Raw genomic sequence first — 14,322 nt, 5'->3', positions numbered from 1 at the left:
ATTCAATACCATTTTTCAGTGGTTGAGGAGATGGTATTTTCCCGTTTCTAGGGCTTTGATATGTTCTTTTTCTCTTTGGGCAATATGAGAGAAAAAAGTCTTGTCCTGGAGCAGCTGGTTCAGTTGCAACTTCTTTAAGCCTTTTTTGGAAAAGCTTAATGAGATTCTTGATCATCTCAGAGTTTGCATCAGTTGACTTTTCTATTTTTGAGACCTTGGTGTCAATCTGGCTAACTTTTTTTCTATCTTTTTCAATGCAGATTTTGGGCCAATGCATTTTCTGTCTGCCAATTCAGAGTGGCTTCTGCTGCTGTAATCTTCACTTGTCGACCTTCTGCATCTGCTTGTAGTTTCGAAGGAATCTTTAGGGCATAAAGAAATTCCTTTCTTGAGAATTCTTCTAATGGTGGAAATTCATGTTCATAAGAGGAAGTTGCCTCATACATTTGGAGTTCTGGAATTTTTTATACAGGGGCAATAATTTTTTCTTCCTCTTGAACACACAACTGTAATTGGTTGTGCTTTTGAACCCATCTATTAATTCTTTTGTAACATGGCTGCTTCAAAGGCTTACCTAGCCATCGTTGATCTGAGTCTTTTTTGGGTGGCGACGGCGGAGGTATAGAAGATTGGTTTTTAGGAGGCTGTGGTTTTAATTTTCCTGTAGAATAATCTACTAGGAAGACATACTTGTCATTGTCTTCTCCTAAGGGACCAATGTCTGGATCTCCATTCATCTATCGCTCATAAAATTTTGTCTGAGTTGATTTTTTGCGGTTTTTCTTCTTTCGAGTTCTCTGGATCTCCTCATCTAAATCTTCAAAGGCTGTGTCTTGACATCCATCACAAGAACAATTTATATCCAAATGACAGTGTCTTGTAGGATCTTTGAATAAATACAAAGGCTTTCCATTACACTAGAAGCTCTGTATGAGAGGTGCTTCTGGGCCAGGTTCTGAATTGTCAGAAGGTATTGGCTGTAACATTATCTGGGTGGAGAAAATTGGAGGAGTTGGGAGTTGCTTTAAGTGGCTATGATCAAATTTGATCTCACTAGTTCCATCAGCCCTAGTGATGATCTGACTTTTTGTGGATCGGATTGGCTGGTCATGTTGGTGGATCTGCTCGTAGTTGGTTACCCACTTTTCTGGCAAAAGCTTTAAAAGCTCCTGCTTGGGTATTTGTTTTGGAACATGAACACAATGTGGTTCTTCTCTTGTATTTACAGAAATGAGAAGAGAATATTCAGATCCTTGATTTGATAGCTTGAACACATGATCTTGGACTCTATACACTATCTGATAGTGAAGATTCGCTGTAACTGCCGATTCAACCATCTCAGCTCCAATAATTTGAATCTTGACCTTGAGAGCATCCATCAGATTCGGGTCTTATAGGGACATGGTAAAATTAATACCATTAATATCTGAAATTAATATTATTTTATAATATTAAAATAATAATTAAAACTCACTATTAATCATAATAAACATTTGTTTTAGGAAATAATTTAATTTTATTATTTAATTTTGAAATTAATTTTATTTAACTTTAAAATCAATTCTATTAATTATATATATATTTTTCTTTTAAATTATTATAAATATTAATGTATCATTTTATTTTTTCATTTACTTTTTATTACTTCAGTAAAATTTTAAATTACTATAAAACCAAAAAAAAAAAAATACTGTTCAGTTGGTTAGCAAATTGTAAATGGTGAATTATTTGCAATCCATGTCATTTGGCTAATTAATTAATCTCTCAAATCTGATAAATATTCGCATTTGTTCCAACATTGATGTAGTATTAGCTTCGAACAAATCCTCTCCGGATCTTCAGCGACACCCACCGAGCTCATTTGCCTCTCTCACAATTTCGCTTTCTTGTCCAAACTCAACCCAAGACCAGACTATGCTGTTATCTCGCAGTTATGGAGCTTGGCTTGTCCTCTTCCTCCTCATTTCACCCGCCTTCATTGCTCCTTCCATGTCTCAGATCGATTCCCATTGGGCTGCTAAGAAGAGGCACATGAGAGAGAAAGTTAGAAAAATGTAAGCCCAAATTCCCAATTTCTTTTATGATCAAATTCCGATGTTAATTCATGGGTGTTTGATATTTATGTGTTTGGGTTAATGGGTATTGGTCAATGGTCAATTTGGATCCCCCCCTCCCTCTCCCTTTGGTTGTTTCTGTTTGGTTCCCGAGGAAATGTAGTGGAAAAGAAAATTTTATATGTTTATTCACTTTTTTTGAAATTGATACAACCAACGCATGTTTCCTTCAACTTGAGAACTTTGCATCCTGGGAATGAAATTATTTTGTAAGCAAAGGAAGATTAATTTCTGATTGTACCTGAACTTTGTGCTTCTGGATTTGGCATCTATTTTTTATATAATTTTTGGGCCTTTTTTTTTTTGCAGGTTCTATCACGCATATGAAAACTACATGAAACACGCGTTCCCGGTGAGTCCGTGTTTTCATTTCAATAAGCCAGACTATATTATTTCTCGCATTTCATATTGAATTACATTCAATTCTTTACAGCATGATGAGTTGAAGCCTCTTACCAAAAGCTTCACAGACTCTCTTAGCGAGCTTGGAAATTTAAAGGTAATATATTATTAGTTGAGAATAACAGTACTCAATGGTATACTAACAATTTATTCTTTCATTTGCAGCTTCAACACTTACCGCGAAACTATAATGGATCTGCCCTTACACTTATTGAATCATTGTCCAGGTATGACCTGTTACCTAAAACAAATTTGTAGGCAACATGTTAATGCTGTGAATCAAACCACCTATATATTCGCTTGTGCATGTCTGAATTTTGCCAAGTCTATTTTGCCAAGTCTTATGCCGAGTCCTTGTTCTGATACAAGTTTTCTGCTCTTCTCAGCCTTGTTATCATGGGAAACAACACAGAATTTGAAAGGGCAGTTACATGGCTATCTGAAAACCTGACTTTCAACATTGATGCCAGGATAAATCTTTTTGAGGTATCTAATATGGTACCTTATGCAGAGAGAATTAAGTAGGGTGGGCTTGTTTAAGATTTTCATAATCTAATTGATTATATTTGAAACTTACTGTTATGGGATCAATGGTTCTATCTTTTAGAGTTGTAGGTCACATTCTCAGCGAGATCAACTTACATGATGCATTTCTAATTACATCCCTTTTCACTTGATTTTTATTGTGTAGTGCAACATAAGAGTTCTTGGAGGACTTATTTCTGCTCATATTCTTGCAACTGATTCCACAAACAGGTTGGTTCAAGGGTGTTACAAAAATCAGCTGCTTAATCTTGCTGAAGATTTGGGGCGCCGCTTTTTACCTGCTTTCGATACACCAACTGGGTTACCATATGCCTGGGTTAACTTAAAGGTAGTACCGGAAACACACTAGTGATATCTGTAGCATGTATTGAATTCCAAAATATAAGATACATTCTGATGGTTAGTGTTGCATGAAGACATTTGGAGGTGGTAATAAAGACACTAGTCGCATTGCTGTTAGGGCTTTGCCCTCCTCTTATAATTCACCAAAAAAAAAAAAAAGCAAATGTGCTTAAAAAGTGGTGCAGCTAAACCATGTAGCAAACAACCTTTAGGAACGCTAAGACACTTTGATACTGGCTGATTCTCTCTTTCTGACATGTTTGAGACTTCCCTGATCTCACATGATGTTTTAATCAGAAATGCACCTTTTAATTTCTTGGAAGTATGAATATGCTCTGTTGATTATGTTTGTTAAGAGGATATATGACTCCGCATCAATGCAAAATTCTGTGGGCAGTACGGAGTAATGGAGGATGAGACGCCTGAAACAAGCACTTCAGGGTGTGGTAAGAATCTTATTAGAACGATGTAAGCTGTGTACTTCATAGAATATGTTATCCTTAAATAGTCAAATTTTCCTTTTTTGTTTAGGTTCTCTGATTCTTGAAATGGGAGCATTGTCACGATTAACTGGTGACCCCAGATACGAATCTGCAGCTTTACGTGCTCTACGAAAATTATGGAGCATGCGCAGTTCCTTAAATCTACTAGGAACAACACTAGATGTAACAACTGGAGAATGGATTGAATATTCATCTGGCATTGGTGCTGGTATGTGCAATCTGTGCTTTGATGTCATGCAAGATCTTCTATTATGCGGTATAGAGAGTTGCTAAATATATTGGCATCATCTGGTCATATGGGTAACATTTATTTTCTATTTCAGATCTGAAACACTTCTCAATTGAATTCCATGATTTGCTTCATCAAACCTTTTCTGTTTCAGTCATCAACTTTCTGATGTTAGCTTTTGAATGGGTTTTTCTAAGGGGTTGATTCATTCTATGAGTATCTGTGCAAGGCGTATATTCTATTTGGAAAGGAGGACTATTGGAGAATGTTTCATTCTGCTTATCTTGCAGTACAGAAGTATTTCAGACATGGTCCATGGTACTGCATTGATGACACTTCTTCAACTTAGTTGAATGTTCTGTTATGTTGTTGCATATTGAATTTTTTTCTAAATGCATTGAGGCTGAGCTCAGGTACTCCCAACCTCCAAATTAAATGGGTCATTTGCTGATGCAGGAGGATCCTAAAACTCTTTATTGTTCTTGAAGCACCCATGTTCATAATGTAACCAACAGATTTGGTATAGGGAAATTTTCAAAAAAGTGAACGTACCTATATCTGTCTCTTACTCCTGCGTTCGAGCATTCTCCCATAACCATTATATTTTGTTCATCTACACTGTCACTTAACACCCAGGATATGTGAACAATATATTTCCTAGCTTAATTCCACCGACTTGTAACTTTAAACTAGAAAACAAGTTTATGTTGTAGAATCATATTAGTTACTCGCTATTTATATTTGCAATGACATGCAATAATCAGAGAAGTGGTTGAAATCCTTAAGCGCAAAGCTTTTAGGATTTTTCCTAAGAGACCAAGGTAGTAAATTTGCAGTGATACATTACTTACTCTTTGATATTTTTTTCTTTTGTTGTAGATCTCATTGACTTGCTCTATCACTATTTTCCATGACTCTTTGGTAGTTTGAATTTTAGAAGATTTATAATTTAAAGACATCTCAAGTTCTTAAAGAATCAACTTCTAATAGCTGGCTATTGCAATAACTATACTTGAGAGCTTTACAAATTAGCACTAACTGGTTATGATCATTTTATTGTAATAAAGGTACCATGAAGCTGATATGAGGACAGGAAAAGCAACATATTGGCAACTTACAAGTCTTCAAGCCTTTTGGCCTGGTTTACAGGCAAGTAACTGAAGCCCCTGACATCAGGTGCCTAGTTATTTTACAATGGAAAGGCTCCTGTGATTTAATGTTTGAATTCTTGTTTTAGGTTCTTGTTGGGGATATTGGAGCTGCTAATTCATCACACCGTGAATTCTTTTATGTATGGAAGAAATTTGGAGTTATACCGGAAAGGTGTTTGACCTTTTGAAGTTTTATGAGCTTATGGTTTTTGGTTTTGACTAGGGACTAGTGGTTAGTTGATCATTTTCTTTTTCCATCGGAATAATAGTAACTTAAAGTATAGAATTTCTGTAGGTATTTGTTGGACCATCAGATGTTACATCCTACTGAAAAGTATTATCCCCTGCGGCCGGAGTTGGCAGAGTCCACATTCTACCTCTATCAAGCAACCAAAGGTCGGCATGGCAATCTTTTTTATCAGTTCTATCTTCTAAGGTTTTCTTCTACTTATGTTTAATATTTGATCGAGGGTTTTGATAGCTCTTGATAGTAATGAATTTTCTAGTTCATTTTAAATAAAAAAAAAAGAACTCTTTAAATACAGATCCATGGTACATACAAGTTGGCGAATCAATTGTCAATTCTCTTAATTTGTACACCAAAGTAAAAGGTGGTTTTGCAAGTGTTAGAGATGTGACAACAATGCAATTGGAAGATCATCAACATAGCTTCTTTCTCGCTGAAACGTAAGATGACATTTTTTTTAATCTATTTCTTTCCATCTTCGGCCTTTCTACCATAATGATACAAAAATACATCCCTCAAATCTGCCGTTTTTCCTGATCTGTCTTCCATTTTCTATAGGTGTAAATATTTGTATCTTCTTTTTGATGATTCTTTTTTGGTTGATCGGAATTATATTTTCACAACCGAGGGTCATCCTCTTCCAATATTAAGTTCTTGGCATGAGAGGCTTCCGGCAGCATACATTCCTACGAATTGGACTTATGCAAAGGTCTTCCTTCTGCTTTTCTCTTAATCATTCATTCATAATATACCAAGTTTTACCATCCTAATTGGTGATATAGCAAGTAAATGTGTGCAAGTGTTTATGGTGCAGAGTGAACAGCAAACAAGACGTGCAAGTGCGATGTCTCTACAAGTCTGTCCTGCAATAACTTTGAGATCAGGATATGGTGTCCAACAGGTTGAGAGTGCATGCCACATCCCTGATTCTCGTGCCGATCATAGGTGTTTCAGTGATGAGGAATGTGGAATTGACTCTAGTACGTGTAGAAGAAGATCATGCAGCATGGCTGGTTACTGTGGGTTGTGGATCCAATGATCACTGAAGATCAAAAGCAGGTATTCTTTCTAGCATAGACAAATACATTGAAATCACAAAACAAAAAAGTTAAAAAGTATTTCCTCAGTTTGTAAACTAGTTATGAAAGATGAAACAGAAAAAGCAAGCTTAGAAACACATGTAGCACTTGCAAGATAATATGGATACGCATTGTCACCTAATTTTCCTTCAGGAATTAGCTATTAGGCTACCATATTGTCCCTGAATCCATTATCCAACAAATACAACCTATTGGTCGATGCTTTTTCTTTTCTTTTATTCATTTTTTGAGGTTTAATAGTGTGTAGTCAATATTGAACTGGTATCATTGTAAAAGTTTAAACATTATCAATATCGTACTCTTTTGCTCTTTGTATTGATCTGAACCGACCATAGCTGTCAATATTAGTCAATACTAAGTAAAGGATTTTGATTTTTCTTTTTTAGTTTCACTTCTCGTTTTGATCATTTTTACTTTTAAATAACTACGTTTAAAAATAAAACATTTCATTAAATTTTGACTATTTAACCTAATCATTAATAATTTGTTATAATTTTATATATTTTTATCTAGTTGTTTAAATTTTTGATATAAAATATATGATATTATAATATTATAAGTAAAAAATGTGTATTGGATAGAGGTGCATTTGCATGTGTGTATATATATATAAAATATTTTATACTTAAATATTTAAATTGCCCAGTGCACAATGGAGAAATTATTTAAAAAGAAAATAATGTGAATAAATAACCAAATAAAACTTGAAACATGTAAAAAATATTACATTTAAAATTGATTATTTCTATTTGTGTGTTTGATTCAATTTTTAAATGTTGATATTTTATTTTTATAATAATAAAAAGAATTGCAATAAAAATAAATTATTTAAATATCATTTGATTAGAAACGTGGGGAAAAAATAGTTGTGAAGAAACATGAAAATAACGTGTGGCAGTGTCTAAAATAATGTTGGGGTTGTGATCCCAAAACAATGCAGGCCAGGGTTTGACAAGCTGGAATGGATAGGGTCATCAGGAGACTTGAAATCCAGCTGGAATAGAGACGCCGATGTTGAACAGCGCAAACTGCCTGCTCTTCCCATTCCCCAAACAAGTTTTTGTCAGTGTCCTTACTCTCGGGATTAGGATTTTGTTTATTCTCCATCCTTGTTAACGTTCAATGTTTGCTAAATTCAATCGGTGCTGGAACATGTACCTCTTCAATTAGATTAATTTAATTGATTTGTTTAAAACAAAATTGAGTCTCAATTTATTTGTATTAAACTGTTTTTCGAATTAATATTTTAATTACTTATCTCTCGAGTTCGATTTAAATATTTTTAATTAATATGAAATAAATCTTAAATTTCTACATTCAATTTGATTTATTTTATAAAGTAATATATAAAAATTTTAATAATGTAGTGTTATATAAATAAAGTTTTGGTTTTATGCACATAAATTTTAACTCTGATATTTTTTTTTATAGAAGAAGAGGGCTACACCCTAATTAGCAAGCGGCTAAGTCACTACTGCATTCATTATCCCGCAATATATGACCAACACTCACTCGAAAAGGAGATTAACAAATGTTAGATGTAAATTACATTATGCTTTAAAAAGAAATCATTAGAGTAAATTCTTTGGTACAATAACCCCAGCACAGAACGTACATAATTTTGGAGTACAGAGCACAAACAGCTGTCTGCAATAACAATTTACGCCTGTCCTATATAAAAAGCTTAGAAAAAGTTCGTAGGTCGACGGCTAAAAAAATTTATTCCCTTTAACAACAAAATTTCAATAAAAATACTCAATAATAATAAGTCCATATCTTATAAAACTCTTTGAAGAATTATCTTTAACAAATTCGACAAATAGTTCTGACCTAAGACTGAATCCTAAAAATTTAGAGGTAAAAATTTTTCCCAAAGACTTTAAAACCAATAACAAAACTCACTTCAAAAATAAACAAAGGGAAATCTCACAAATAAAAATATTTGTTTCGAATAATAATAAAGAGACCTTTATATAAGCTAGCACTCTAAATGTAATAAAACTCTAATTAATCTAAATAAGAAGTAGTTTTAAAAAATTAAACTTTATTGTTAACTAAGAAATATAAAACTCTTAAACAACTTTAAATATTTAAAATATCCTAAATTTTAGAATAAATAATAAAAATTAAGCCTAAAAATAAAACCTATGATTTAAACTAAATTAAAGCTTGAAATTTATAATTTTCGTAATAATTTAGTATAAAAATTTTACTCATGTAATTTTCATTAGATCGTCATAACTTGAACTCTCGAACTTAAAAATAAGTCTTCAAATATTATACAAACATGTCAACTCACCAATTGGCCGCAAATCAACGAACTTAAAAATTAATAGGTTAATTCAATTGTTTTTCACCCATCCATGTGTCATAATTGGGTTCAACAAATTTCATTTTAAACCGAATCGACCAACACGACACCCTGAGCTTACCAATTCATTGTATTTATCCAAAGCCGAAATGGTGGTCTAGTGGTAATAACAATGAAATTGAATGTCCAATTAAGTAAGGTCACCATGAACAAGACCACTATAAAGATGAATGCCATGTTAAGCAGACTTTGTACTAAGCTCACTTTAAAAACATAGCAGCCATGGCAGTCCGTATGCTTCTTGCGTTAGGTGTCCTATTACTCTGCCTTGCAGAGGTAAATTAGCTTTCAGTTTTGCTTTCTGGGTTTAAGTTTTAACCTCTTTATAAATTATATGTGACCGTCTTCAATGTAGGTTTCATCTGATCTGAAGGCAGAAGAAGATATAACGAATGTCGGTGAGGTATGTCCACAAAATTTTGCTTTCTGTGTTGTATAGGTTCACTGAAAATGCCGTTGCTTTCTTCAGGTGGGTTCTTTGGTTACCAGAGGCGGAAACAGAAGACTGATGCTAGAGATTGGTGGGTTTAGTCAGTGAGATATTGTGAGTAGCGCTTCCTCTTATTATTGTTCTCATGTTTGCAAATGTTTGGCAGATTGTGGAGGATTATGCAAGAAAAGATGCAGTCAACACTCGAGGCCAAACAGATGCAACAGGGCGTGTGGGACTTGCTGCTTGAGGTGCAAGTGCGTGCCACCGGGGACTTCAGGGAACAGGGAGGTCTGCGGGACCTGCTATACTGGCATGACCACCCATGGAAACGTTGCCAAGTGCCCTTAACCTTTACGTCGCCCAATATGTGTTGCAGCCATCAAGGGGAAAAATGAAATGTTTGTTTGTGTAATATGTATGTTGTAGCTCAGACCTCTCACCTACTCCTAAAATTATTAGTACTTTTAATATATATTTTTAAAATAGTAGTATGCTTTTAGCCTCCGTTCAGTATTACAATGTGGCTTGCGGTTTGGTATTATATTCAATATGATATCTTTAAAACATGCCAATTCATTACTTATCCAATGGACCACCGTTCTAACTGAATCCAATACTTAAACCTGAATTTTACGTTGGGAGATGAACCTTTTTAAAGCATAATTGTACCCTTTGACCCTATTCCTTTGTCTACATGCAAAGATAAGAGTAGTGAGTTGAATCAATTTACTAAAGATTTAGTATTTTTAGTTGGATTTTTTTATGAGAAAAAACTTTATTTGTTATCCTCCCATTAAAAATGGATAAGAAAAAAGGCCAAGCTGTAAAAGTTATCGGGAGATAACCCAAGGCGGAGGGAAAAATACGAGGTACTTTATTGCTTAATTTGACTTTTATGGAAGCTTTAACAATTTATGAGTTAGTTGTAGTATTGACACTCTTATTTACAAATCTTTTTGTTTAATCTCATAAACATGAGAATTTTGTATTTTTTCTTCTTATCGTGGAATTACAATTTCTTACATCCTTTTTCTCGATTTTTTTGTTAGTGTTTCCATTTGAGTATTGATTATTTTTAAAATAGATTATAATCCACTGGTTTTGATTCTTTCCATTTTGCGCCTTCTTATAGCTTATTTCTATGATCTCTTCCCACATTTATATTAGTGAAAAAAACTATAGATCTTTTGAAATTAGATCTTTCTCACCATATTATTTATGGTATTTTTTAATTATTTAATAATATTTCAACAATTTTTTATGTCAATAATATATAATTTTAATAATTTTTATTCTAAATTTGAATTTAAAACTTTAAATCTCACCGAACTCTGAAGATTCAAGTTTCAATGAAGATTCAAGTTTCAATATTTAAGATTTAAAGTAAAAATTTTATCAATGATATAAAAGATTTATTAAAATATTATTAAAAATTTATAAAAGACATAAATAATATAGGTTCTATAAAATAATCTTTCCTATATATACCTAAAAACTGAGAAAATAAATGGGCGACAAGGGATACTGAATTTAGATTTTGGGCTTGAATGGCAAACGAGCTTGGACATTTAACACCAGACCAGAAAACTATGAGCTTGAGTCCAATTTTGAAGTTTAAATTTTGATTAAAATGGTCTTAGGCCTCGTCTTTAAGCCTTGATTAAATTCAATCTTTTAAAAGGGGTAAGCTAGAAAAATGGAAAAACATGGGACTGAATTTCTCATTGGTCCACATATTTGGTCTTTCAAATTGGTTTATTCCAACACAACAAAATTGGATACCTATCTAGTCGGCCACCCATTTTGATTTTTGTTAACATGGACAAAATTTGATTTATAAACTTTTATTTGATGTAATTATATGTGTGAAATTTTTATTATGGTTCAAATATATTCATGAAATTTTAACTTTGATTCAATTATTTACATTTAAAATATAAATATGTCAAATTTTTATATTAAATAAATATAATTATTTGTGTACGTAATATATAAACATAAAACAAGACTATATTAATAATTTGTGAGAATTTGATTAAAGGAAAATTTTATGTATAAAATTACACATTAGACCAAATTTTATGTATAATCTTGAGATTTGTCTCTTGATTTAAACTTAAGTAGATGCAACTCGATTTCGTATGCTTTTTTTAATAGTTCAATTTAATCCCTGATTAAAACTTCAAATTTCAGTTTAGTCCTTAAGTTTTTGTAAATGATTTGGTCCAAAATTTCATATAAAACCCATTTCAGTCCAATCATTGTAAAATCAAAATAAAAAGTCTCGAAATCGTGTTATAACGGTATTTAACATATTTTGTATTTTTATAAATTTTGTCATGCTATTTCTTTTTCATGTTCTATTTTTTTATATAAGATTTGGTGATAAAGGTTGAGAGTTACTTAAAATTATTTTGAGAGTTATGAAGAGGTCCTTGCACATATGTTTGGATGTGATTTGATATTTTGCAGTCTTGCTAAAGAGCCTCCGGTTGAGTCTAGAATGATTGTCAACGTGTTGAGCAGCAGTAAATAGATATTGTAGAAAGACGTAGCCTAAACATGATGATCATGGTCGATGCAATCATTTTGGATGAAGTAGCCTCTCAACTATAAGTAGGACGAACTCATTCTCGTTCTCTTTTATAATCTAGGTGGTTGACCAAGGTAAAGTTGTCATATATAACAATTGTCCCTCAATAAGATTATAAAATACATTTCTCGAGATGATATGTTTTGGTCAAATAAAGTTTTACATTGGTGAAGGAGAGATGATTGAAGAATTTTTTTATACTTAGTAATTCTTTTTCCATTTTGAGAGTATTGTTATTAGAGTGTTGTTTGAAGTACGGAGATGATATGCGAGATATCCTCTGTTATTTGTTTTGTGCAGCTTTACATAATTAATTGGAGTGTTACGTGTATAGATATCTAATTTTGATCATGTCCCCTTATCATAATTTCATTATAGTTGTGTCAAAATACGTCATAAAAATTTCAGGTTAGTTTAACATCGTTTCTCAAAAATACTTTTACGCCAAAAAAACACCTTAATAAAAGTTAAAATTTTCTGCTTTTACTTTTGGCTAAAAAAGTGGTTTTACAAAATATTTTTGAAAAACTTAAAAACATCTTATTTAGTAATGTTTTTATTTCAAAGTATTTTTTATTTCAAAAATACTTTTTATGCTTCTTCCGATGACCTATATGTCTGCTTTGTCAACAGGGCAAGGCGATAGTTCTGCACGTGTGTCGTGATTGCCCATCTGTTTCTCAGATATGGTTTGATTGTATGAACTTGGTATCTCATGTCACATAACAGTAATATAGATAATTCCAAAGACTGGTGATCTATTTAATTTGTTTAAAAAGATGATATGACGTGCACTGGAATATCTGTTACTATCTAGGATATTTGGCACCAGGAACAAGTTAATTCATTAAGATAATTATACTACCCTACTATCACGTTTTATCAACTTTTACCTTCTCACACTAACATTGCAGGGGTTCCCAATTTTGTTCTCGGTCCATGACGTTCTGAGCCTTAGCCTCCTTCCCATTTAGGTGTCTATAAGATCAATTTTGATACGGCTTTTTAACCGTCTGAGAGTCTTGGTGCCATAGAGGGATTTCGAGGGAGAAGTTACGAGCATGTATGCTTCACAGTTGAGGCCTTGGTTGCCTTTTTGCCATTCTCTTTGCACCAGATCAGGTTTTATGAGATGTAGTTTTCGAAGTTACTATAGTGAAATCTAAGACTATAGACCGTTCACTTATCTCAGCATATATTGTTGATGGCAGGCGGTTGGTGTGTGGTTTTCGTTATTGTTCTCTCTGGTATGCTCGGTGAGAGGCGAATTAGGCGGCTCAATTTCTTTCTCAACAAGGCCGACACTGAACAATTATGGATGGAGGATGCTCCCCATTGCATCTCTCACCAGGTTGGGCTAGAGAAGCCCACTGCATAATTTCGAAAATTGCTTTTCATCATGGGTTTTCTGGTTTCATGGCTTGATCGGAGTAGAAGGCTGCATGAGGCTAGCTTTTTGGATTATGGGAACGAGCATCTGAAGTTTGTTCATTTCCCAAAGACTTGCTTTCTCTAATGGAAGTCTCCAGGAATATCACTGACATACAATTGGTCTCCAAATTCAATCTGCTGATTTCTATCTTCACACGTCCTTTACGTTTTGTTGTTTCATTCGTGTACTCTGTTATCTTTTAATGAAACGCGCCGTTTTATTCTAAAAGAAATGACCACTTCTACAAATCCAACTATAGGCGTAGATCCATTAGGGTGCAAGCTAATATCACTATCAACATTCTTTAAAGAACAAGTTGGCACAATCCAAGATTCTGTAGCTCTACAAATCAAAACAAGATCAGATGTCACAAACCCCACATTCAAGACAGTCCTTTAATCCTAGGAGAGGAAGAGCCCTTTGGATGATGTTTATTTCCAGTGCAATGAGTTTAGTTTTTTTTATTATTTAATACAATATTTAATTTTATCATCACTGTTTTTATATTAATCACAGATAAAAGTATTATCTATTTAAAAAATCCCGAAGCTTTTTATATTTCTTTTGGCTAGTTGCTTTTTTTTGTTGAAATTACATATATTTTTTAATTAAATACCATATCACTCACACGTGTCAGTTGACATCAATCCAAAATTGATGGATTTGGAAAAGGAAAAAGAGTTACAAAGTGTAATCAAACAAAAAGAACAAAGGCGAAACTTAAAAAGAAGACACTCAAATGTTGGAAGAGAAAATTGCAATTATGCCTAAAAATTACTTAAAAATGAAAAAAAAATTAAAACAGAACTTTTCCCTTGGTAAGCACACCTATCAGTCAACACTTTCTAAATTTATATCT

The 14,322-nt window shown here is 33.1% G+C and overlaps 2 protein-coding genes across 2 annotated transcripts; both read left to right on the top strand.

The window, feature by feature from the left end:
* The first annotated feature begins 1,793 nt into the window (after nucleotides 1-1,793).
* Nucleotides 1,794-7,891, top strand: LOC105800008 (alpha-mannosidase I MNS5). The gene is made up of 16 exons (XM_012630853.2): nucleotides 1,794-2,054; nucleotides 2,424-2,466; nucleotides 2,548-2,613; nucleotides 2,682-2,743; nucleotides 2,903-3,002; nucleotides 3,208-3,390; nucleotides 3,802-3,850; nucleotides 3,936-4,115; nucleotides 4,334-4,454; nucleotides 5,204-5,285; nucleotides 5,374-5,459; nucleotides 5,583-5,683; nucleotides 5,833-5,974; nucleotides 6,093-6,243; nucleotides 6,349-6,593; nucleotides 7,575-7,891. Exons 1-15 carry the CDS (start codon nucleotides 1,915-1,917, stop codon nucleotides 6,571-6,573), a joined length of 1,731 nt encoding a protein of 576 aa, XP_012486307.1. The 5' UTR covers nucleotides 1,794-1,914; the 3' UTR covers nucleotides 6,574-6,593; nucleotides 7,575-7,891.
* Nucleotides 7,892-9,123: 1,232 nt separating this feature from the next.
* On the top strand, nucleotides 9,124-10,021 carry LOC105800007 (snakin-2). The gene is made up of 4 exons (XM_012630848.2): nucleotides 9,124-9,281; nucleotides 9,361-9,408; nucleotides 9,475-9,526; nucleotides 9,602-10,021. The coding sequence occupies exons 1-4, from the start codon at nucleotides 9,228-9,230 to the stop codon at nucleotides 9,784-9,786; spliced, it is 339 nt and encodes a 112-aa protein (XP_012486302.1). The 5' UTR covers nucleotides 9,124-9,227; the 3' UTR covers nucleotides 9,787-10,021.
* Nucleotides 10,022-14,322: the final 4,301 nt, after the last annotated feature.

The sequence above is a fragment of the Gossypium raimondii genome, chromosome 9 (genome assembly GCF_025698545.1).
Source record: "Gossypium raimondii isolate GPD5lz chromosome 9, ASM2569854v1, whole genome shotgun sequence".
In the NCBI taxonomy this organism is placed as follows: Eukaryota; Viridiplantae; Streptophyta; class Magnoliopsida; order Malvales; family Malvaceae; genus Gossypium; species Gossypium raimondii.
This window is presented reverse-complemented; position numbering and strand designations above follow the sequence as displayed.

What these genes read in the sequence shown, in the direction of transcription:
- LOC105800007 (XM_012630848.2), top strand. Translation starts at nt 9,228, where the DNA reads ATGGCAGTCCGTATGCTTCTTGCGTTAGGTGTCCTATTACTCTGCCTT. An exon ending in TATTACTCTGCCTTGCAGAG is followed by an intron (nt 9,282 to 9,360) that starts GTAAATTAGCTT and finishes TCTTCAATGTAG; the next exon opens with GTTTCATCTGATCTGAAGGC. An exon ending in AAGACTGATGCTAGAGATTG is followed by an intron (nt 9,527 to 9,601) that starts GTGGGTTTAGTC and finishes AATGTTTGGCAG; the next exon opens with ATTGTGGAGGATTATGCAAG.
- LOC105800008 (XM_012630853.2), top strand. Translation starts at nt 1,915, where the DNA reads ATGCTGTTATCTCGCAGTTATGGAGCTTGGCTTGTCCTCTTCCTCCTC. An exon ending in AGAGAGAAAGTTAGAAAAAT is followed by an intron (nt 2,055 to 2,423) that starts GTAAGCCCAAAT and finishes TTTTTTTTGCAG; the next exon opens with GTTCTATCACGCATATGAAA. An exon ending in CCAGGATAAATCTTTTTGAG is followed by an intron (nt 3,003 to 3,207) that starts GTATCTAATATG and finishes TTTATTGTGTAG; the next exon opens with TGCAACATAAGAGTTCTTGG.